This window comes from Malaclemys terrapin, chromosome 7 (genome assembly GCF_027887155.1).
Source record: "Malaclemys terrapin pileata isolate rMalTer1 chromosome 7, rMalTer1.hap1, whole genome shotgun sequence".
Taxonomy (NCBI): domain Eukaryota; kingdom Metazoa; phylum Chordata; order Testudines; family Emydidae; genus Malaclemys; species Malaclemys terrapin.
This window is the reverse complement of record NC_071511.1, coordinates 97929407-97954321: the sequence shown is the minus strand read 5'-3', so window position 1 is coordinate 97954321 and position 24915 is coordinate 97929407. Positions and strand designations below refer to the sequence as shown.

Sequence of the window (24915 nt, the reverse complement as noted above, 5' to 3'; positions counted from 1 at the left end):
GAACTAAATAGCTTTGCGGTGTGGACGGGTGCAGGGTTAATTCGATGTAACGGCGCTAACTTCGACATAAACGCCTAGTGTAGACCAGGCCTAAGATAACAAATCTTACCAGGAACACAAGGTCCATGCCTAATTTGCATCAGACTGAGTGGATTGCAGTCACAATCATCTTAAACATGTGGGTGCAGCATGCGGATACTAGAATCCCAGAATGTAATACTCCATCTTGTTGCAGCATCTCTAATCACAGTTCATGTATGGGCCATAAGCCACACTTTGGCCATCTCTCCATTATATACAATGTATCTACATACTGTGTAGTGTATATTTTTACTATTAGCATTATAGATGTAGGGAATAATTATAAAAGGGATCAGGAGATGGCACAAGGGTGATGGCACCAGTAACTTGTAAGCTATTTTAGGCCCTGATCCTGTAACTGATAACTCACAGGTGGACATGTGGAGCCCTGCGAGGACTCCCAAGGTGCCCTGTATGGGTACAACAGACCACCTACATGCTATCAGTTGCATGTTTCTGGCTTCTATGATTAATAAAATTTAATTTCTCTCTTTCTCCTCTCCTTTCCTCGTATGGCAGCTTTACCTGTAGTTATAAAGAAAAAAGATTGAGAGAAGTGCAGAGCATATTTTAAGTCCCAGAAGAGCATTTTAATTACCATTTTTCTGGAAGGTACTCTTATACTGATAGCCAGTCAGAAAGAAAGATTTGAAAAACAGACAAATAACATAATAGATTTAAATAATTTCTGGTGCTAGTGAATCTTCACTTGTATAACTAAACCTTAGTTTTATAACAATGCTGTAAGGAACAGCATCCATCAGTGGACTGAGCATGGGGCTGGGAGCCAGGAACTTCTGCATTATAATCCTAATACTGCCGCTAACTTGCTGTGTGGCTTTAGGAAAGTCACTTATGTCAGAGAATAACAGAGTTCTCACTCTTTGTTTGGGTACAGCAAGTCAGATACTTTATTTTCTCTAACAATTGCGTAGAGGGAAGAGCTAAACAGGTCTCTCTACAGGTAAACAATTACAGCAAACCTTTATACCTTTCATTACAGACAATAATAAGCAACAGCTGCATTTTGTTTATACATAGGCCATCTTGATATCTTATTTTTCTCACTTGTTTTGACTCTAGTCTACATACGATATTTTCTACACATTATCTACACAAGGTTGCAACAACTTCTCACGCAGTTCTTTCCCACTCGCCTCACACAATCCTCGCTTCTACAAATCTAGCGTTATTAGGGTTACAGGTAACTTGACTCTTGCTAACGAACTGTCATGCATTGCATCCCCTTCCTGTCAGTTCTTTCTCTGCTTCCACAACCCCCCGCCCCCCTTGAACAATTTGGGTATGTAGAGGTGATCTGCTTCCACACTTAACTTACCTGTATTTCCATCTGCCACAACTGCAAATTGAGAATACACCTATCTTAAAGGAGGGTTGTGTGGATTAATTATGTAAGCCTAGGATAATATTTTGTTTGGGATTTGGATTTTTGTTTTTTCAAGGGTTGCTTGTTTGTTATAGCAGTTTGTAGCTCTACATACATTATGTACCAAGTATTATTAGTGCTTGGGAAGAGATTTGGGTGAAGTACTGGCTCCCCTGAAGCCAATGGGACTTTGACTTCAGAAGATCCAGGATTTCACCCAAGTTTGTGATGTTAGAGAGAATATTTAGGTACTAATATTGATTTATTGGGATGGTGAGATTTTTTTTCATTGATTTCACATATTTTCTCCCTAAATTAAAAAGCTTAAAGGAAAATAACCAGGCAGGTAGGAAATTCCAAGATCATCTAGCTACACAGAAATTACTGGTCTCTCAGGTCAACCAACACACCATGTCTACCTCTGCAGATATTGGGCTCTTTTTTGCCCCCTTTTCTTCTCCCAACCAAGTTTCTAAGAATGAGTATCAACAAGGAAAACTAATTGCCTTCAAGCACACATTAAGGCTTTTTTTAAAGCATACAACTTCTATTATCGTATTGTACCATTTTTAGGTATGGGAATTTAGTTTCAACAATAAAAAGCATGGAAAATCCCATGTGATACCATAATGTGCAATACAAACATATCACTTCATCTTTTTTGTATGAGGTTTGTTTGTCAGCTAATTGATTTTTATAATGATAAACCAAGAATCTGTATTTTTCGGAATCAAAACCCCTAGGAATATGGTCGGAAAAGTCTTGCTTCCTAGGATTTGTCCATGTAGATTTTTTTACAGTTTGAATAACTTTTAGAAACAAACTTCCATACTCTCCCATTTAGTTTCTTTGCTTGTTCTCTATAGCTCAGAATGTACGGGGGGGGGGGGGGGGGGGGGGGGGGGGAAAGTGAAGTCACACATTATTTATTCTATTTACCTTCTGAAACCACCAGTTATGGTCACTAAAGCATCTGGTAAAAATGCCCGTACAGCATCTTTAACAATCAAGCTTACTGCATCTGCTTCTGCCTTAGATACACGGCTAAGGAGGTCTTCATGGTAGAGAAACCCTAAAAGTAATTTTACATGAGTAAAAATGTTTTGATCTGAATGAAATATTAAAATATACATATCATTAAGCAAGCTAAAGATAAGGCTGATAATAAACTGTTCAGCAGGGAGTCAAAAACACTCAAGTTGCATGACGGGCATGTGTTTCCTAAGCTGACCCCAATTAAGACTGGATGTTTTTCTAAAATATATATTTTACTTCAACCAGAAGTTATGAGCTTGATATAGGAAGTACTGTATCAAATGTCATGGCCTGTGTTATACAAGGAATTCAGACTAATCATAATGGTGCCTTCTGGCCTTAAAATCTATGACCAGCTTGTTTTATTTCAACATTACTTCCAAAATGGCTCTACCTCTTCAGAGTCATCTCAAGAAACTTCTGCTTTTCACAAGAACAAACCAGGGAGAACTTATGGATAGATTTATTGAGTCTATTATTAACTTTCCCCAAAAGAAAAATGTCACTAGCAGATTTCCTTAGAATCTCCAGGTCCCTGGTGGGGAATGACTCTCTGGCTTCACCAAAGAAGTTCAGTTTCTGAGGACTGGGAGGTGGATGGAGACTAGCAAGGGTGGTTAGGAGATAAGCACCAACAAGAACAGAAAAGGTTCTGGTCTTTCTTGGGGAACTAGGAGAAAAGTGTCATTGGGACATGAGGAGAGGCTGCATTGGTTTTTTTTAGGTCACAAAAGAAGTGGTAGTTAGGAATGGTTGATATTAGAGATCAGGTGTCTTCAAGGGTTCTGTAAGTTGGGCTGATCTAAGGCTTTCAGCATTATAAGGGATTGAGAGTTGATCAATTGCTACAAAGACTACAGCAGCCTCTGGTGTTAGTGAAAGTTAAGATTTGCTACTGGTGAAATCCTGGCCCCAATGAAAGAAAATGGGAGAACTCCCATTGAGTGACTTCACCCTTCATGTTTTAGAGGCTTGGGAAAGGAGAGGACTGGACTGGAGCCCTGGCGGTGGGGGCCACTCAAGTCTGGATAGAATTTGGACGGGGATCAGACCTTTTGACCCATGCAGACTTTATTGTAATAATGACTATATTAACAGTGACATTTAAATCACATAAAATAATCAATAGCATTAGTGAAAATAATAGGTGAGCTTTAAAGAATGATAGAAAAAGTGCACCCGGCACAGGGCACATGCATGTGAAGGTCACCATATTGTGCATGTGGGGCATTGTCTACATAGTACATTAGTGAGCACCAGCTGGGGGGTAACTTCTAGCACACAATACCATGTTGTACACTAACTCTCTGTGTGAACCCTTCTCTCCCCCCTCACCCATTGGCACAAACTGAAATTTCCCTAATGCACATAGCCAGTAGGTGACAAACTTGGGACCTTTGGCAGTAAAAGCAGAGGCTTTTACCACTTGAGATAAATGGTGTGTGTGTAGAGAAAGGCTCCTCACTTCACCTGGAATTGAAAAAAAATGTATATCTAGGTAAATAATATATTTATGCCAGTTTGGAAAAAAAAGTTTTGTTGTGTTTATAAGAAGAATTTTAAAGCATCCTGCATTTCCCCAGTCAGAGCATTTCAACAACCAGTTTTAAAGGAGAACAGTTTAGCTTTCTCAAAAATTGTTACCGTATATCATGAACTGGGGCCAACATCACAATCATCAGTGAGGAGGAGTCAAACTCAAGACCTAGAGCAACAAAAGCTCAGGTCTCTGCCACTCAAGCTAAAGGAGAGCTGGCTACAGAGGTGTTGATGACCGGAATATACAGTGTATTTTAAAACCAAACCAACATTTATTTTAAAATCCCAGAGGCTACACCTCTGGCATAAATACAGCTGGGTCTACATTTTTCCATTTCAAGGGGAACTGAGAAACTTTTCTACAGAAACAAACAAAAACAATGTTAAAATTGGCTTGACTAAGTTTGGCAACAACCTTCCAATGAGGAAGTTCCCTTAAAAAAGTTACTTAGCAAACTCACAATCCAAATAAAGTTTAGTTGCAGTCTATAAGGAACAGACATACTAAAAACATTTTCTATTTTAGTTAGAAAACTTGAATAACTCAAAATCAGAGGTATTGAAATTGCCACCGAATCCAAGAACACAGATCCACAAACAGAATGAGAATGGGAGGCAGATTAATATAGTCTGGGGAAAAAATGACACACCTATGTGCATTAAGAAAAGGGGTATTGGTGTATGGATCATGTAGCAGTCCCAGAGCATGCCCCCTTGTGGTGCACCAGGAAACCGCAGTCACCATGGCTCAGTTTCCCCTCATCTATGATGGTTCTCTCAGCCTTCAGCACAGATTGGTTGCTGAAAAGATTCAGCACTCTGCCTCAGTTATAAAAAATGATGCACAGCCCTTCCTATGAGCATCTGTCCTGTTGCACAAAGTCTTGACCCTTCTTTTCCTGGGCTTAATTTCCAACCATCCCTTGGAGCCAGTCAGTCTCTTTTTCCTCCCATTAACAGCAGGAGTTGCTGTACACTTTACTAGGTTGGTTACATGGGGGGGAACCCACATGCACCTTCAGCTAAGGGCTCCCAGCCCTGGGAACCCTGAACAACTGGGCTATCTGTACCATAACTCAAACTCACTCTCTTTAATTCCCAGAGCCTCCTCCTATGTATCAGCCTGACCTGTCTAGAAAATCCTTTCCACCATATCTTCCCAAATGCCAATCCTGGGCTCAAACTTCTTTTCCTGTGGGGTAGGGTTACACAGCCCTCCTTTCCTGGAGCTGTGCTTTGATTCTAGCAGGCTTCCTTCAGCCCTCCCCTTCTTCCCACTGTAGATCCTGGACCCTTTTCCCTCAGGACTCTTCCTTGCCCTCAGTCCTGGACTCAAGCTCCTGCCCTGAGACAGGGTGATCACAGCCATCTTTCCTAAGGCTGTGCTTCACTTCTGGCAGACGTTTATAGAGCACTAACAACTTGGGGTACACAAGACAAATCAGATTCCTGTAGTCTTGAAGGTTGAGAACCACTGCTGTAGCCTACACTAATTAATGCTGTTTTAAAGGCATTAAAGTACTTAATCACAGATCTTTTACTGGGGGTTTTACCTGCTTTCTGCATCCTTGATAGCTTCAGAGTCTTGTCAGCTTTTACTTCTTCCAGCGTCCGAAAACCCATTCTGTACCATTTTTCTGATGTCTTCAATCCCACTCCAAAGACAGAAATAAATAGCTAAAGTAAACAGAACAATACACATTTCAGTGTAACTGCAGACATCTGCTGAGACAACACAGTGCTGCTTTCAAAAGGAACAATGGATTAACATAAAGTAAAAAACAAACAAACAGGTTTGTGTGTACAACTAAAACATAGGGCAAAATTCAGCCTCGTTGGATTTGTTGTATGGATGTAGCTTCCTTCTTCCTTCTTTTTTTTTTTTTTTTTTTTTTTGCACAATTACCCTGTGCAGCCAAATGGTTATCATACCTGAACAGTTTTCATTAACATGAAATCTAAAAAAAATACACCAGCATCTCAGCATCTTGGCATGATTTAGCTAAATATGTAGGATTTTCAGTAGTACTAAGCAACTATACTTACTCTTTCACCATTCAAAGTAACTGTTTCTGAACTGTTTCCAGCTGCCAGGCTGGAGCTGGAATTTAAAGGGCTCAGGGCTCCCACCGCTGCAGGGAGCCCCAAGCCCTTTAATTTGCCCCTGAGCCCCGGGGGCTCCCAGCCACCTCTGCAGCTGGGAGCCCCGGGTTGATTTAAAGGCCCTGGGGCTCCCAGCCACAGCCGGTCCCCCAGGGCCTTTAAATCTTGAGAGGCTCCGCCTCTTCTGGTTGAGGCCACGCCTCTTCTGGGTGAGGCCACGCCCCCCTCTGGACTCCGGCAGTACCGGTAAGTCCTGTAAATTACTTTCACCCCTGATTATGACCCTATCCTCCAAAGCAGTTGCAATCCCTCCCAGTTTGGTATCTTCTGCAAACTTAATAAGCGTACTTTCTATGCCAATATCTAAGTCGTTGATGAAGATATTGAACAGAACCGGTCCCAAAACAGACCCCTGCGGAACCCCACTTTGATTCAGGCTATGTCATTGGTTGCTCCTCCAGCTCTAAGCAGCTCTTTCTTTTTGGCCAGGAAGGAGGAGACTGATTCTCCACCCCTTTAGGCTGAGCTGAGGGAGAAGCAAAGGGTCATTGAGGTTCTCCTGCTGCTACAGCAAGGCCTTTCATCCCATTCACCCTCATGTAGCGGGAGTGGGGGCTTCAGGCAAGTGGATGATCTTTAACCTTTGGATACTGTAATTGATAAGGATATAATGTTCTTACATTGTTTAACCATCGTATTATGTTTTCCATTCACATCCACATACCCCCACATTTCACTATGTCATGTCACAACTTTGGGGGCAGACAGAATATTTGCAGGAAAAGAAATATATTTGGTGGTTTGGGCTGAGATGGTAGATAGGGGAGGGTTTTATGTATCTCCCAGAATGGTTGTATTCAGTATTCAGCTGGGACCATAAGATTAACCAGAAATGATGGACTGGAGTCTATTTCAGTGGTGACTCTATCCCTCTCTACAAGGGTGAAGAATAGCTTAGTGCAAGCTATTTGTCCAGACCGGGATGCTTTCTCCAGCAGTTTTGACTTTGGGATCTATCAGTCAGGACAAGAGCTGCTCAAGGTCAGGTTGAGTGCTATAGTCACACTTTGGTGCAAAGACTATGTTCATTCCCCTCCTCCATTTGCTTACATTCTTGTTGTTTGGTTGGTTATTAAATAAAGTTGCTGCCATTGTGACAGAAATTATCCACTTTTTGGAAGTACATTTTTGGGAATCCCCTGGGCTATGCTATTACAGGAATATTAAATCTATATGATTAAAAACACAATATGAATGTAAATAAAAACAAAAGAAATGTATGTAATATGTTAAATGTATTATGAAATACAAACAAACACTTTATGGCTACTTCAAATATTACTCAGCATGGTCAATGTCGATTGAGATCATCAAGGCAGAACTACAAAAACAAGTTAGACCAGCTTGCAGATCCAACTGAAGCATCTGATTTTCAAGATACATGCTGAATATTTTCATTCATGAATCAGTGTTCTCTGTTTGTCTATTTATGCTAATTCTGACATTTAACCCTTTGTTTCTGCTCCCAGTTTAAGCCAATATCCTCTTTTACTACAAACCAGCCAGTTATATCAAGATGCTCAAAGAAACCTACATTTATACATAACAGTAAGATGCACAAGAGAAACATGTCTTATGACTTTGTTGTGCCACTTACAACATCAAGATTTGTATCAGTCATTCCTGAGTAAGGCCTGTAAATCTATAAATAAGGCAAGTCAATGGAATTTTAGTATGTTTCACTTCCATCCATTGCTAAGTAATTTTGTACATCAATTCTGTTTCAAGAGAAGAATGTAGAGCAAAATGTCTAAAATATAAGCAATATTCAGTGGATCAATCTCTCAGATGGATTGTGATATGAAAGTGGAGAAGAAAACCTCCAGGCTTTTCCCAAAGCATATGTTCTTTATACTCATTTTGTCAATATTGTATCTCTGAGCGATTTCATTGCACATTCATAGATTTGATGAGTGGCTGCACAATTGTCTTTTTCCATTGAATCTACAACCTTTGAATTCAGACCATGCTAATTTTATCTGGTGTTTTTCTAATGAGATTAATTCTTTGCAAGTAATTAAGATAAAGAAAAGGGAAGGATGAAAATCTGGATAATTTTAAATAGGAATTACCCTACATGTTGTATATAATAGATAAGATTACCTATTCTTTGTTTGGAACATGGGTGTTTGTAAGGGAATATGATTACATTTTCAATCTTATTTTAAAAAATCATTTAGATTCTTATCTTTTAATGTTTTTGCTGGTGCTGCCTTTTCAAAAGGGTCTGTTACTGGTTGTAGAATGATTCCAAGAAACTTTATTAATGCTTAGCAATGGTTAGAGATCAGTAGTAAATGAACTCTATTGTCAGTGAAGGAAAACAAAATTAACTTTGTATTCTCTATAAACTGCAGTTCTTTAGCATTCACTGAAGTTAGATCCATGAAGTTCACTGCCTAAGGGTCTTTTGGGTTATAAATATTCCATTTTCACTATTGTATATGTGGTCAGTACTGAGCTTCTGCTGGTAAAAGTCTTTGTACATTTACTCCCTCTGTACCACAGTTCATTTCAGTATTGACAAGAATTAATGTCAATAAAATGCATTGTCATTCATATTGTGTACAGCTAAACACTTGCTATACAGTCTGAGTTGCTCAAAGAATAATTGTTGCAATTTGATAACTAAAAAAACATCATATTTATATATTGCTTGGTTTGTTGGTAATTAAAAAACCCATAGCACTATAGGTAGCCTATTGGCTTAGTGTGCACCAGTTTTCACTTCTGCAGACCTAGCTTAAAATACAGGCTTCAGTTATACAAATTTGGAATCAGATTTTGATGAGGAGTTTTGTAGTGGACATTTACATGCATCACAAAACTACCACACAGGTTGGAATCATTCAGAATGATTGATAGTCTGTGTGCAAGAGAGGGCTAGCATTACAGTTATAGTGGGGTTGCAGGGCAGGCGTGAGGTGCATTGGCAGAACAGTGCAGGCTGGGAAGTTTGCACAGCAGCCCACTCTCCCACTGGCCATAGTCCTTCAGACAGGACTACAGTAACACAAACTGGGAACTTTTTAGTTCGCACCCTCAGCACCCACACAGGCGAGTTACAGTGCAGCAATTTAGTGTACACTGCTGTAGTTCAAACTACAGTGGGGCAGTGCAGACATAGCCAAGTTAAAGAATCGCACCCTTTTCACTCTCTCTTCAAATGAGAGTTTTTCCATGCCCCTAATCATTCTCGCTACCCTTCTCTGGTCAAATGCAACAAGACCTTTATTCAGTATATTAAGGGTATGTCTACACTGCAGCTGGCCCATGCCGTCTGACTCTGGCTCAGGGAACTTGGGCTATGGGACTGTTTAATTGGGGTGTAGACATTTGGGCTTGGGCTGGAGCCCGGACTCTAGGACCCTGTGCGGTGGGAGTTTCCCATGGTTTGAGCTGCAGCCCAAGCCCAAACATCTAAACCACAATTAAATAGCCCCGCAACCCGAGCCTTGCAAGCTTGAGTCAGCTGGCATGTGCCAGCCGTGGGTGTCTAATTGCAATGTAGACATAACCTATGTGACCAGTATTGGCCCCATAAGTACAGCTTATCTTCTTCACCTCTGTCCTTATATCATCACCTTAACTAAAACAAAGTTTTTGGCAACAAGCTGAGGTGGGTGTTAGCAAAAAAACACTACTCCCTTGTTTATAGTATATGTGATACTAAAGAAAGACACACCTATCAAATTAAATTTTTCTCAGAGATAAAATACTGAAACAGAGAGCCTCTCTGGTGGAGAATGTATTGAATGTTCACTAAATGGGAACTGTTCTACTACCGCATCTGATTCTGAACTACTTTTTATTCAAGTTGAATTCTCATGTACTTCTAAATCTAGAAGTAGCCTGCTAACAAAGCCTTCCCTCCATCCCTGCCTCCTCTACCCGTGAGGCATGTTTCAGCAGAATGAAAGATAGATCTTAGTCATCATCCTCAACCTGACATTTTTATAAGATCAGAATAAGGCTGTGCTGTGCCATAGTCATGACTAATGAACCAAAAATATATTGGGTTAAGCCTAAGGCAAAAAAGGGTGTATGTTACATCAATTTTGGGGAGAAAATTACCCTTTAATTGAAGTTCAACAGCAAATTACATTGTATCACATTAATTAGAGGATGATGGGTAACTGATTCAAAATTATTCTCTCTTACTCTATCACAGTCCCTATTTTTAAGTGCTGCTCTTTCTCTGAATTAAATAAAATTCAGTACTTGTGATGCACCTTTATTATAAAGTCTAACTAGATACTTAGACCTGGTGAGTGAGAACCAAAGATCTCATGAAAAAAATGATCACACACATTTTTAAGCAACTACAACAAAACTAAGACTAAAATATACTTACTTTAAATGATTGGTATCGTTCATCAGTTAATACGTCTTTAGCTCTAGAACTCTCTCCTTCTTCAATAATCTCCTGTATATACAGTAATAGGTTACTTCTTACTTCTGAAATTATTAAACTGTAATATAATAGTCAAGTGGGAACTCTTATCAGCAGAGAGAGGGAGCATCCTTGTTTTATTCCTAAAGGACCAAATCCCACAATCCTTACTTAAGCAAAATTTCCATTAACTCAAGAATGGAGTAAAGATTTGATCCACAAAAAATATTGCACATTATTAGCAACTGGGCGTCAAGTTATTCCCCAATTGTCAATCGGATTGCAATTATTTCACATGCTTTACTGAGCTGTTCTGAAAATCATATTTCAGCATTTGATTGAGTTTATTACAAACAAACCCAGAAGCACTGTGACAATGGATATATTTTTACTCAGTGTAAAAAAAAAAAAAATCTCCATTCTATTGTGCAAGAGATCTGAATTGAATTCCCAGTCCCCAGGCCAGCAGAGGCTAAGAGCATTGTAGAGGCAATATTCTCACCCCATGAAGGAATGGGAAACAGAGTGAATCACAACATTCAGCAGTGATCTCTCCAGGTAACTAAGGGATTCTGCTTTATTGTCTCCTGAAATAATAGTGGCTGAGACATGGGGTCCTGAAAGGGCCAAAAACTAAAGCAATGAAAAATGTAGGGGATTTGCAAGGATCCAACAGGAATGTGGAGTTTACCCCTCACCTGGATGAAAGGCTTTTCTGTAAGTAGGCGAGAGGAAGAAATTAACACTAAGGCCTAGATTCACAAAAGTATTTAGGTATCAATGGGATTTAGGCACCAAAGTACCTTTGTGAATCTGTGCCTACATTACTAAAATATGTACAGGTTTTGCCAAAACAATATTTTCAAAAAAGCATTAAACTAACAAAATGATGTTGCCATGTACTGTGCAGAACAAGTCATATATGAAGAGGTATTAAGTCATCTAAATGAAGAATGTAGTTTAAAGCAACACACTATACATGGTATCTCATTATTCTTGAATGACCTGAATTCATTAGGAATGTTTCTGTGACTGGTAATGTTTACTGTAAATTTAAGGAGTGCACAAAAAGTCAGATTATTATAAAAGATACACAGACGTCACTGATTCTTTAATAATAGAGGATAGCCTAACTCTAATACAGGAGAAACACAAAGTTATCCCCACTGACAAACATCTTTGGCCCCTAAAAAAATTAGAGCTGTAAAAGAAACATCTAGCAGGGAATTCACTGTAACATTACCTCAATGACATTTCTGATTTCACCTCTCATGCAGGGCAGTCCTTCTAGATCTTCCATTCTGACTATAGTAAATGGAAGGAATTTCAGCACAGAGGCTGCTCTCATAAAGTCAAGGCAAGGTACTTCATTTTCTCTGAACTCATAATTTTCAACCAGTATCTCAAAAGCATCCTGGGGTAAAAAACAAAAACAAAAAGCAACCAAAGTTAATAAAAGCTGAAATATTCTATATGTCCCTTAGAAAGCTTAGAGTTTTCAAACTGATTCACAGATGATTTTTTCTACTATGGCACAAAAACAGTAAAGCTGGTTGGAAACATTTTGACAGAACCATTTTCTGTTTGAATGTGCAGTTCTGCCAAAATCAAAAACTCTTCAAGAAAATGTCAATTTTGTTGAAATTTCATTGAGGAGAATAAAAAGAAAGGTCTGACAGTGACAAAATGTCCTATGTTGACATTTTTAAACCAAACATTTTGACATTTTTGTATACATTTTTATTTTGCATAATATTATATAATATAAAATAAAAGTTAAGACAAAGTGTTTTGATTGATCCAAGACTAATTTTTTTTTAACATTTTCCTTCACAGAGAATTTTGAAATGTTTCAGTTTCATTCCAATTCTGAGCAAAGTCAAATTTCAAAATCCTTGACTAAATGGAATTTCTGTCCTCCACACAGCGCTAACCCAAAGTGAATGACCCACAGGCACATATTTTCATATGAGTGCTTAATAAGCAACCTGACAGTGAGCTGCCATCTGCTACTTGAGCGCTAGAGATGATTTAACGACCTCCATGTATTTAAGAAAACTCTCCAGAGCCTGACAAGGTGAAATAGCTTCTGCAAGTTTTCAAAATCTGCCCAAATGTACTTTATTCAGCATGTCACTACATGACATCTTTGTTTCTCAAATACAATCAAAGAAAAGTATGTGGCAGGCCCAGCAGCCCCAAGAGTTTGTTCTCTTCTTTCAACTTGCAGCCATGTTTCTAGTCAGCAAGCTCAAGGAACAGCACTTGCCCCTCCCCTCAACTTTTCAGCCTATACAAAGGGGAAAAATGTTTGATGACTCTTCACTTATCATTGGCTTGGTTTATTGAAGCTCCTGCACTCACAAGCTGCTTGACAGAGCAGTAGTATTTACTATCCACATGTCATGTGCAGCGCTTTGAAAAACAACAAATAACATCTTTAATTCTTTAAAAATAGCAAAATTCTTTGAAAAATGAAATGCAAGGACCAGATCCCAGGATGGTTCAGAAGGCATTTGTCACCTTTTCTAATGTAGCACTTCTACATTTCAGAGGAAAACAAGCTGTGTAATAGTATCTGAAGTCAAACAACCTTAAAATTAGTGACCGTATAAACTTCTGAAGACTTGGTGCAGATTAGCAGCCAAAAACGTGAGTGCTTATTGAGACCCTACACAAAATCACAGAACTTCCCATGTCTACAAAACCAGCTGGGTTTTTGTGAGATTTCATGTACTTGAACAGACCTGTGCAAAATGTTGGAAGAGAATATGCCGCAAAGCAGGGTGTTTGGGGAGATCTAGTGTGATGAGGAAGAATTTGGATACTTTGTGTTAATGCTAATTGAACAACCCATAATCCCTCAACTGTCGGAAACCCTCATTGCTTATGTTTCTTGTCTTCGTGTAGCAGTAACGTAACTCCTTCCCTTCTGCTCCCTCCTTTAATCCATGAGGCACTAAGTTCTTCAGACAACAATGAAGGGGTGGCTGACATCATCCAGGTTCAGGGGGCTGCCAATTAAACCCCACTCTTCTCTAATCCAAAGGGTCTTCAGAGGGCAAGAAGCACTTGGGAATAAGGAAGAGTAAGACTTTCTCCCATCCTCTGCATATTAATGCATGTCTCATGATGCCCAGTACTACCTACCCTGCTGAGTATATGGACAGGAAGGGATTGGAGAGAAACAGGGAGTGGATGAAGCCTGGACCCCAGCCTCCACAGCCTGGCGGCCAATAGAATTAAACTAGTGTTAAAAAGAAAGTAAACAAACAGTGAGGGCTGAAATAAGTTACTTTCTCTGGGACCAAGGAGATGTGGGGGGCAGATGGGAAGCAGGAAAGGAATTCTGAGTCAGGACTTCCCTGAGAGTGCCTCGCCACTCTTTACACAGGGCTGGTCAGAAAGGGTCAGTCTGGACCTTTGTTAGTGTATAGGTATGGTGAGAACAGAGCAAGTGTATTACAGGCAGAGTGAGCCAAACACCAGAGCAGATACAGCAGTTGATGTTACCTAGAGGAAAGACAGCAAGACTACCCAGCTCTGACTGAGCAGTGTCTCTCTCTTCTCCTTTAATATTTGAGGGCTTGTTATGTATGTTTCAGGGTTAGATTTAAATTTATTTTTAATTAATGTAATTAATTTATGTATTATTCATTAGGTCTTAAAGATTTAGATGTTGCTTTGAGTTTTAATTTTAGATGATGTTGTTCCTCAAAATATATTAGAGACAAAAATCAAGTTAAAGCATAATAACTCATATATCTTAAATTCTACCTGTTTAATATTTCCAGATATACTGCGCCTGGTCCCAACCCCACTGATTTACATCACAATAGATCCTGTAGAGTTAATCTTAATTTACACCAGTGTAAGGGAAAACAGAATTTGGCCCAGTATATTGAAAGGGAACTGTATGTCTGGAAGTTTGTTTTTTTTTAATGTCCTTAGCTGGGTTCTAATCATTTAGTTTATTAAAACTGAAAGAATTTTTTAAAATTAATTTAATTTTTGCAATGAATATTGATTACAATTCACATTTCAGTCAGCTTGGACAATGAAAATAGGCCAGTTAGAATGCCATGGTGTTAGGGTTGTAAACAATGCAGGGTTGTGTTTAACGTGAAAGAAAATAACTGTTTTCACTGAAATCTTTTTTAAAAGATATGGAAATATTTCTATTGATTTAGAATTTGTGAAACATCATTTTCAACAAAATGTAAATGTTAAAAGAGGTACCTTTTATTGAGTAAAAGCTTTTTTTCTTTTTCCTCGCTTTTTCTACATTCTCATCCTGAAGTGCTCTATTCCTCTCTGTTCATTGAACACCTGTTCACCTTTTCTAACTCAGAGACTATTGTGGCAGATGTTTTGCTAGGGGATGCATTCTAATTTAGGAATATTTGCTTTACTATCTCTAGTTTTTTCTATCCTTTCATTTAATCAGGAATTGGTTTCACTCCAGTTAGACCCAGTCAGGGATTCATAGATAATAAGGCCAGAAGGGACCATACTGATCATCTTGTCTGACCTCCTGTATAATACAGGACTTCATTGAAATAGTCACCATGTTCAAGCCATAAGTGGTTTTGTGTAGTGTCCAGCCTCCTCCACTGCAATAAATGAAATGATATAATTCAGGAGAGGACCACTTGGAACTGTTCTACCTTCTTTTCCTTCTCTAGACTCAAGAGGATCCCAACCAAATTGATTTACCTTCCAAGGCTCCAATCATGCATTCAGTCGTCTATGATTGGACCTACATGCTCATACATATTCTGGGGAAGTCAATGGGGTTCTGCATTCTGCATGGGCATGACCTGTATGCAAGATCAGGACCCACATCTTTTGTTCCATCAGTAGACAATGGTTAACCTTATTATAGATACATGTCACTGATTCTACCACTAAGCAAAACTATATGAAGCTCATTGTAGCCTTTTTGTGTGTCTTATGTGCTGAATTGAATGTTAACATTCTGCCTGCTTTCCTGCAGTCTTCTTTATATAGCTAATAGCATTCTCACACAATAGGTCCAGAACCAATTTGCTCTTGAATCTCTCATGGTTTCCTCTATTGTTTTCAAGCACAAGCTTCTTATAACACAAACTCATCAGGGCATCATCTTGTTACAAAGAATTTTGTTTGCTATATATCTTTTCAGCAGGGTAACCTTATTCCTTGCTCTCCCCAAAGCTTAGTCACCTTTAATCCATCTCACTAGAGGAATCCTATTTCTAGCTATATATTTATTTACCAGCTCCTGCTACCAGACTAATAAGTGTTGCACTCTTCTGTTTTCAGAACATCTCATGTAAGACCTCTTGAGATAAGGAGCTGTTTAGGAAGATGTTTGATTTGGTAGCCTCTGTAGCTATTTATACTCAGTTAACCCTTGGGTATAAAAATTCACAGGGAGGGGAGAAGATTTTTTTCTGAGAGAAGACTGTCTACTAAAGCAATCCACAAAATTGTAGGTTCTCATTAGTCTTCTCTAAAGCTGTGAAGCTAATTTCTAATTATAGAAATAGATTCATTCATTACACTTTCATTCATTCACCTCATTTTTTAAAATATTCAATTTCTTAATTTATTCATTTATTTATATACATTTTTAACAAGGGTGTGTGTGTGAAAATTATATACATGATTTTTAAAAGAAGCTATAGACAGCAACAGAAAACTAACTTAGAAAAGGGGGGACATCCCATTTCTGCACACCAAAGGATGGGAGGTCACACTCCACAGAGATTCACCCAGTTATTGGGGGGGAAAGGTATATATAGCACCTTCACACACCAGTGCAGTATGGCAGTCGAAGGGAGATTCATCCCAAATTGGGGTGAGGTGGCCAGGAGGTGTTTTCATTAGACTGGCTGGAAAACAAGAATTCTTTTTCATGAAAAATGTTGAGGTTTTGGGATGAGAGGGAGAGAGAATTAGCTAATACCTTCGTGAGTACAGCAATGTGGGATGTGGTAAATCCAGTTCAGGTCCTTGACCAAATCAAGCAGAGAATCCCACATAAAACCCTTCTATCAGTGTTGACAAAATTTTCATTGAGAAGTTTTCCAAGGTCCAGGAGGGAATTTCTCATCAAAACCAAAGAGAGCCTCACCCTAGAATAGCCCAGTGATTAGGATATTGACCTGGATGTAACAGATTCCAGTGCAAATCACTGTTAAAAATCAGGCAGAGGAGGGACTTGAACCCAGGTCTCCTATATGAGTGCCCTAATTTTTAGGCTATTGGCTATTCTTGGTTAAGTCCCTCTTATCTGGAAGTGCATCTCGGACCTGAGAAACCTTCCCAACAAAACTTCTCTTAACCAATACATTTCAGTTAAAAGTGGTTTCGATGAATCAACAGTTCTCAACAAAATAGTTTTGTTAAAAGTTCCCAACCAGCTCTAGTTTCCACCACTAGTTTCTAGTTTCACACCAAGAGAAAAGAGTTTTAACCTCTTCTGGGAGCTTTGTGGCAGTCCACTGAATCAGTGCATCCTTAGCCAAACCTCTTGCCAGCCAACCATAACCATTTTACAGTTTTGCTAGCTGCCTGCAAGTCCTTGCGTGGAAGAAGGACATGAAACAGGGGTATTACGCCATTGCAACCTCTCTCTGGGTGGAGTTTCTATAGCAGGGACTGTGTTATGAATGAGGTCAAAAGAGTTTCTGCCAATACTTTTTCTTACTTGGTTTAAACTACAAAACAAAGTGGTAAACTAAGCACACACAAAAATCAACATTAAACTCAGAATTAACACACTAAACAATAGTGGAATTATCACCTTTTGGGGCAGAAAGTGGAAGGGGTTCGGTAAAGTAACTTAGATTTAAGACAGTCTCTCTGTCTGTCACCTAGGGCAGAATCTTGCCCTTTTCCCCACAAACACAGCAGCTGGCCAAGAATGGAACTTAAATCTGAGGGTTGCACTGGTTGGGAAACTAGCCACTGTCAGGCAGGATATTAGAGAATTGCCACCCCCAACCATTCAAAACTCATGCCTCGGGCCCCAGAAAATTATGAATTTGTCTTAAAAATCATTAGATTAAAAAAATACATTTGTGCTTCTTTTTTTTTTAATTTGCCCTCTTTAGGATACGCTCATTTCACATTTTCAGTCTTTTTCCTCACCCATGAGAGCTAAGAACTAGAGCTAGTAGAAAAAATTCTATCAAAACAGTTTTTCAGAAGAAAATTGAGTTTTTGACTAAATGAAAATTTTTGTGGAGAGTGTTTTCTTGTTTTGACAAAAAGTCAAAAATTTCCATTAATAAAATAACCTATCCTACAGCCAGCTCTACTAAAATCCTACTATTTTATTTTTAATGAAAGCTGAGAGTATCATGTAATCACTTCACTGAAGGACCAGGGCTTTAAGAAAAACAACAAGTATCATGAAACTCACAATAAAATCACAAGAATTGGCAACACTGGAATTGTCATGTTGGGAATCAGGCAGGGGCAAGGAAAACACAGAGGCAAGTGGGATTTCAGTGTTTTATTACAGGTAACCCGGCAGTGATGTAAATAGCACTGCTTCCAGATTAATCCCTGAAGTGCTGTCCAAATGGGACTGTCCAACAGTCAGGCAACTGTGGAAAGATGCAGACACAAAAGTTAAAATAGCGCTCAGCTTCAGCAGCCGATCCGGAGCCAAAAATAATATGCTAGGAAATTATTTACCTGTTAAGATGGGTGTAACTCCCCCATAAAGATGTTCGTTCTCAAAGGCTGCAATGATCACCAAACATGTGATCTTATAAAAATGGAAGAGTAGGGTTATGCTCAGAATAGGGCAATGAATTCAGATCTGTCTGAATAAGCCATCAAGGAAATAATATCTTATCACTGTAGATAGCAATTATATGAATTTGAAGAAATTGGGATCCCATTTCTAGATATATTTCGATAAAGATGTTGAGATGGCTCAAAGAATGCCAGAGCTCCATTCCACCTAACCCCTTCCACAATCCTCTCCTTTTCTCCTCTCCTTATTCATGTATGTCTTCTATTTTATTATTTTTACCCAAACCCTCATATATTATGTCTATATAGTATTGTCTGGGTTTGTATTGCCTTGTCTTGCAGCTTTGACAAGGTATAAAAATTGCACAATTCCATAATTCTACTGGACAGCCCATGGAATGTGCAGTATTTGGAAACATAAATAGTAAAGAAACAAACAAACAAACAAAACAACAACAAAACTAACAAAAAGCAAAGGAAAAAGGACCAGAGAAAAGTCTGCAGTGATACAGAAAGAGGCAGAGTATCTTTGGGGACAAAACAGGTTTCCTTGTTCTAGTAAAATTGCTTGTTCGGTGTTAAAAGAAAGGGATTCTTTCTCCAGTTCTTTACCAGAATGACAGCCACCACTCCAGCAAGGGCAGTTTGGGAGTAAGAGATTATGGTCCAGATTATGATGACATTATCAGGCCTCTGCCCCATCCACACTTTGTTACTCTCAGCCTGTGCACTTTAACACTCCAGAATAAAGTTTACAGAAAGCCTCAGCTGGCGAGAGACTTTTCTTTTGTGGATGGTTGGCCCCAGCAGGTTTACACAGAGAACAGAACCTAAAGGTTTGGCTTCCTGCCTGCTTGTGAAGGTAAACTAGACAGACAGAGATATATGTAGAAAACAATTTCAGCAGGTAATTGCTATCATCATCATCACGTTCCTATTACGCCTCTGGCGTTTAGGGCAGTGACAAAGCTCCTCCACTCCTGTCCGTTTCTGGCAAGTCTTTCAATGGTTCTCCAGGTGTGCCCCAGGTTTTTCAGCTCGGCTTCCACAGCTCTTCGCCATCTTGTTTTCAGTTAGGGTGACCAGAAATCCTGATAAAATCAGGACTGTCCCAATTTTTAGGCGTTTGTCCCATGTCCCGACCGATGTTTGCAATTTGTCCCGATATTTCGCACTCCTATTTTTGTTTTGTTTTGTTCCGCCGGCGGGACTCCGCTTTTTTTTTTTTTTCCTCTGCCGGTGGTACTCCAGGACTCTGCTTTTTTTTTTTTCCCTTGCTCTGCCAGCGGGACCCTCTCTCCCCCCCCCCCCCCCCCCCCCCATGTGTCCCGATATTTTCTTCATCCCATCTGGTCACCCTATTTTCGGGTGGCCTCGTTTTCTCTTGATTTAAGGTGTTCATCTTATTGCTACTCTGGTGATGGAATCAGTTTCCATCCGAAGCACATGGCCAATCCATCTCCAATGCCTCCTGGCAGTGATGGTGCTCAGATCCTCTTGGCTGCACTGTATCAATAGATCTTGGTTTGAGATTGTTCTGGGCCAAAAGATACAGAGGATTTTTCTGAGGCAGTCTGTATGGAATGAAGTCAGTTTGGATATGTCATTCTTTCTCATTCCCCAGCATTCTGCACTATAAAGTAGTGTTGAAAATACGCAGCTCTGATAAATCTTGAGTTTGCATCTTGCGTGCTCTAATGATCCCCAGAGTCTGTGTCGATGGGGGTTTTTTGCTCCTGGTAGGTTCAACCATGCCAGATTGGTCTGTGGGGTGGGGCCAGACAAAACAGACACCCTCGTCCTCCTGGTTGGGGGTTAGGCACAGGGTTAACAACCCCATCCCGTAAAAAACAAAGTATGTTATGGAAACAGCGACGGAGAAATCAACCATTACTGTGTGTGATGGCCTTCAGGAGTCAATGACCCATATGACTGCCAATGATGAAAGCTGAAAGGAAGCCACTGGCATGAAGACTGAAGAACTCAACAGCAAGATAAAACTGTCCTCTGGTGTCCGTGCCTTGTTGTGGCGGGACAGCTTGCATAATTGCTATACAGTATGTAATAACGATACACTATTGTGACGGGGTGTACCTGGCCTTTGCAACTTCCTACGGGAGGCCCCATGGTCCAACTACAACCTGCCCCATGAAGCAGCAGAGTGACAGGAAAGGAGCAGTGAAGGCGTGGCTAGAGAGTCCTCACAGCAGTTCAAGCAGCCAATCAGTACCCAGCAGGGTCAGAAAAAAGGAGCTGCAGGGCCTGAGAGATCAGTTCCTGGTTGGGACTGGAGGGGCAGGGAAGGGTGCTCCTCTCTGGCCAAAGGAGCTTAAGGGATAACCCGAGTTTGGTTCTGGCTGCATTTGCTTAAGCTGGGTTTGCAGGCAAAGAGAGGACCTAAGAAATCTAACCTTAAGGTAAAGGGTGAAGCAAAAAGGGCCCAAGTAGGAAGTGGCCCAGGGAGGAAGCAGCAATGAACTGAAATCAAGCAGTGTGTAGTTACTATTTATAGGGTCCCTGGGTTGGAACCAAGCATAGTGGGTGGGCCTGGGTTCCCCTACTAGTCATAGTGGCATAAACCTCAAGAGTGAGGGGGGACAGTGCTTATTTGAGAGTCCAAACAAAGGACTGAATTTAAAGGGCCTAGAGCTGGGGCTGAAGACCCCAGTGAGGGCAAGAGAACTGTTCATTTATTGAACTCTATTACCCTGGAATGGATTCATTTGGACTTTGTGACTTGGCTGGAGGGCCAAGCCACTAAAGACCTACCAATGTCAGCTGGCAGCCTGCAGGGCACACCAGGAGTATGAAAAAAAAAAACTGCAATACCACACCTAGCCACTAAAAGGCACTTAGAGGTGAGTGCCCACATTGCAATGACTAAAAGAGTCTTCTTCCTCATTTGACTTACAAGCTAAGGATATTTCTTTTCAATCCAAATTGCAAGCTCTCACCTGAACACTTAAATAGATGCATTTTCCACAGAAGTTCAAGTTGAGCTGGCATTAGCTATCATGATAAATGTAGCTATATATAATACAATAGCACTGCTATTTTAAGTAGGTAGTTACAGCTTGGGGTAGACAGATCTTGGAAAAGCTGTTTCACTACCTTTATTTAAGAAGACAATCAGATGTAGCATTTTAGTTAGGGGTTGTTGACAGTCAAGGAGAAAAGATTATCAAAGCACTTTCTTTCAATCTAGTTTGCATTATTCAGTGTTTTCCTGCCTTTGCAGAGCTCATTAAGCCCTTTTTAATAAACAATTAAACTAGTGTTGAATATGCATTATTATCTGTACAAAATATTGCCTGCAAATACTGCAATTAATTATAGATCTGTCTTTTTACATTAAACTAGTTTTGACTTTTTTTTATAAAATTGTTCTACTTTTTAAATAAGCAACTTATTTCCAAGAATAGTAGCTACCTGTTCAATGCCATAAGAGTGCATTGGATAATATTCTGCAGAGGTGGGGTGGCGGGAGGGAACATGAAATAGTTCTGAATTAACAGATTTAAATTTTCTTAAATTGAATAAAAAGAAGCTTGCAGCCTAGTAGGACATCACTGATGAAATCTGTGTGCAGTGATATAATCAGGAAAATGTTACTGGCCACTGACCAATTCTAACTCTTCAGGGCTTCTTAACTTAAAAGGCTGATGTATCCTATCCTGCTTATTGATGAAAAACAATACAGCTTAATTGTTTAAATAAAAATAGTTTAGTGGGAAACCAAATTTCTAGAGATCTCTAACAAATTTAAGAGTTTCATCATCTCCAGGGTATTCTCCAGAGGATGAGGCTTTAATTAAATGTGAAAGAAAGCTGGGCAAAATTTCAGCTCTTCACTTTCTGAAATGCTTTCATTGCAAAATTTCCTTTCCTTGCCCAGTCCTCTATCTAGCACATGCTGGTGACATAGCTAAAATTCAGATGCTGAAAGAATGTTGCTGCAAGTGGATTTCACCTTTTGGCTTTCAGGACCAACTCTGCTCTGACACAAAAGCACACAAATTTCACTGTGCTAAGTGAAAAGGTATGGGAGGGGGTGTATTGGGGAGAAGCTTTGAAGTTTAGTTTAAACAAATAAAAATACAAGTTGGTCCTCTTTTGCATTATATGTAAAATATGTGTGAAGCTCATGCATGACCTCTCTGTAAGCGACAAAGTAGTTTAGTTACATTGGTGTTTAGACCATTTTGAATTTGTATGGTCTATGAACCTTTGCCAGGATGGAACTGGATTCTTCTCAAAATTCTAATGTAGAAATGACACATCACCTATTTCACTGTGTCAAGACACAGACTGGCCTGAGACCACTGTGTCACTCTTGGTGGCTTTTCCACCTGAAGAAGAGACTTAGCAGTCAGGATGGAGCTCACTTCATTGGGCCAAACATTACATTCATTTTTATCTCCTGTCCTACAGTATTCAGTTTTTAAATCCCCAGCTGTGTAGCTACCACTCCAAATAGTCAGACTGATTGTTACCCACAAGCACAACTGAATAGAATTTGTAGCCACTTAGTAGCTCTGTAATTCCATTAAATATTTTCTCAAGTCTTTTAGAAACAGCGCCTTCTGTCAGCTTTCTTGGGTTTTAAATATCACTTTGCTCTAGATTTCTAAATTCTAGCATTATTTGCTGCCTGAGTTTTCAGTCTTTGGATTACAACCAGTGTATTAGAATGGCCTACTCACCTCCTGGTTCTCTTGGCAATCATCAGTCATTAGAGTTTATCTATTTGCTTCTATCATAGGCTCTTTATGCTGGCCTAAAATCAGAGACTCACTTTTATTCAAGGGCAGTTCCCCAGCAGTCCCTTCTTCTTTTAGCAATACACAATAATAGTTTCTCTTAAAGTGTGCTGTTTTTAAACACAATCCATCCTTCGGTCAAAACCAAAAAAATTGAATCCCATGAGAAGGCACAGGGTCTTCTACTTTCCTCTTCCTAGATGAACAGGTGCTGTGTAAAATCTCCACAATAGCCCTCACCTCTCTCTTCCTCTCAGTCCACCAGACTAGATTAAAATAAAACCAAGGTTCATGAACTAAACAGAACAGAAATTCACAACACCATCTACAGTGATGCTATTGGTATACATACATGGTCTTACATCAAAGGAAACTTTGTTTCTCATGAACCACAGTAATAGATCATCTTAATGAGCCTGATGCATGGAACTCCAGATATGGGCACTGAAAAGATATGGACCTTCAAGTCAGATGTATGGTGTATGATTAAGAAGTCATTACCTCAGTTGAATGACCAACATCTTTTGAAAGATTGCACTAAATGGCAGCAGGACAATCATTTGACTATTCTTATGAGTCAACTATTATGAAGAGTCATTATTATTTAAAGGCAGTAAATAAATATCACTCCTATGACTTGATAGCTTGTGGCGAAGATGGATCTATTAAGTATCCCCATGCTCCCGGTGTCCCTAAACCTTCAGCTGTCAGAAGCTGGGACTAGACAGCAGAGGATGGATCATTTGATAAATTGCCCTGTTCTGTTCATTCCCTCTGAAGCATCTGGCCCCAGACACTCTCTGAAGACAGGATATTGAGCAAGATGGACCATCCAAGCTAAATGGACCATTGGTCTGATCCAGTATGACCACTCTGGTGTTTTTTTTCCATTCAAAATAGACACAAGTTAATTTAAATAGGATTCATAATGAATAATCAACTTAAGTACAGTGGGCATATTGGAATTGGAAAAGGTTCAGAAAAGGGCAACAAAAATTAGGAGTATAGAACGGCTTCCGTATGAGGAGAGATTAATAAGACTGGGACTTTTCAGCTTGGAAAAGAGGCAACTAAGTGGGGATATGATAGAGGTCTATAAAAGCATGAGTAGTATAGAGAAAGTAAATAAGGAAGTGTTATTTACTCCTTTTCATAATACAAGAACAAGGAGCCACCAAATTTAATTAATAGGTAGCAGGTTTTAAACAAACACAAGAAAGTATTTTTTCACACAACCCACTGTCAACCTCTGGAACTCCTTGCCAGAGGGTGCTGTAAAGGCCAATACTATAATGGGGTTCAAAAGGGAGCAAGATAGATTCATGGAAAATAGATCCATCAATGGTTATTAGCCAAGGTGGGCAGGAATGGTGTCCCTAGCCTCTGTTTGCCAGAAGCTGGGATTGGGTGACAGGGCATTAATCACTTGATGATAACCTGTCTGTTCATTCCCTTTGTGGCACCTGCCATTGGCCACTGTCAGAGGACAGGATACTGGGCTTGATGGACCTTTGGTCTGACCCAGTATAGCCGTTCTTATGGGCCTGATTCTCTTCTCACTGTCACCAATGTAAATCGTATATCATGAGTCAATTAGGAGACTCAAGCAAAATATATATTATATATAAATCCTAACAAGTAATTTTGAATTTACTAAATAGTCATATTTTATCAGGCCCCATAATTCTGAATGGCCAAGAATAATTCATTGATATTCACAGTAAACAAACCAGGATTATTATTGTTATTTTGTTTATTTGTATCATGATAGTACTCAAAAGCCTCAGCCATGAGCAGGGCCCCAT

At 39.6% G+C, this 24915-nt stretch overlaps 1 protein-coding gene across 2 annotated transcripts in view; it reads right to left on the bottom strand.

Moving 5' to 3' along the window:
* DNTT (DNA nucleotidylexotransferase) overlaps nucleotides 1-24915 on the bottom strand; it is a 135927-nt gene that overhangs the window by 94359 nt on the left and 16653 nt on the right. For both annotated transcript variants that reach the window (XM_054034765.1, XM_054034766.1), the window contains exons 3-6: nucleotides 11842-12012; nucleotides 10560-10631; nucleotides 5596-5719; nucleotides 2408-2540 (exon numbers count right to left, since the gene is read on the bottom strand). In XM_054034765.1, coding sequence (XP_053890740.1) covers nucleotides 2408-2540; nucleotides 5596-5719; nucleotides 10560-10631; nucleotides 11842-12012 — 500 coding nt within the window. The remainder of the gene's footprint in view (nucleotides 1-2407; nucleotides 2541-5595; nucleotides 5720-10559; nucleotides 10632-11841; nucleotides 12013-24915) is intronic.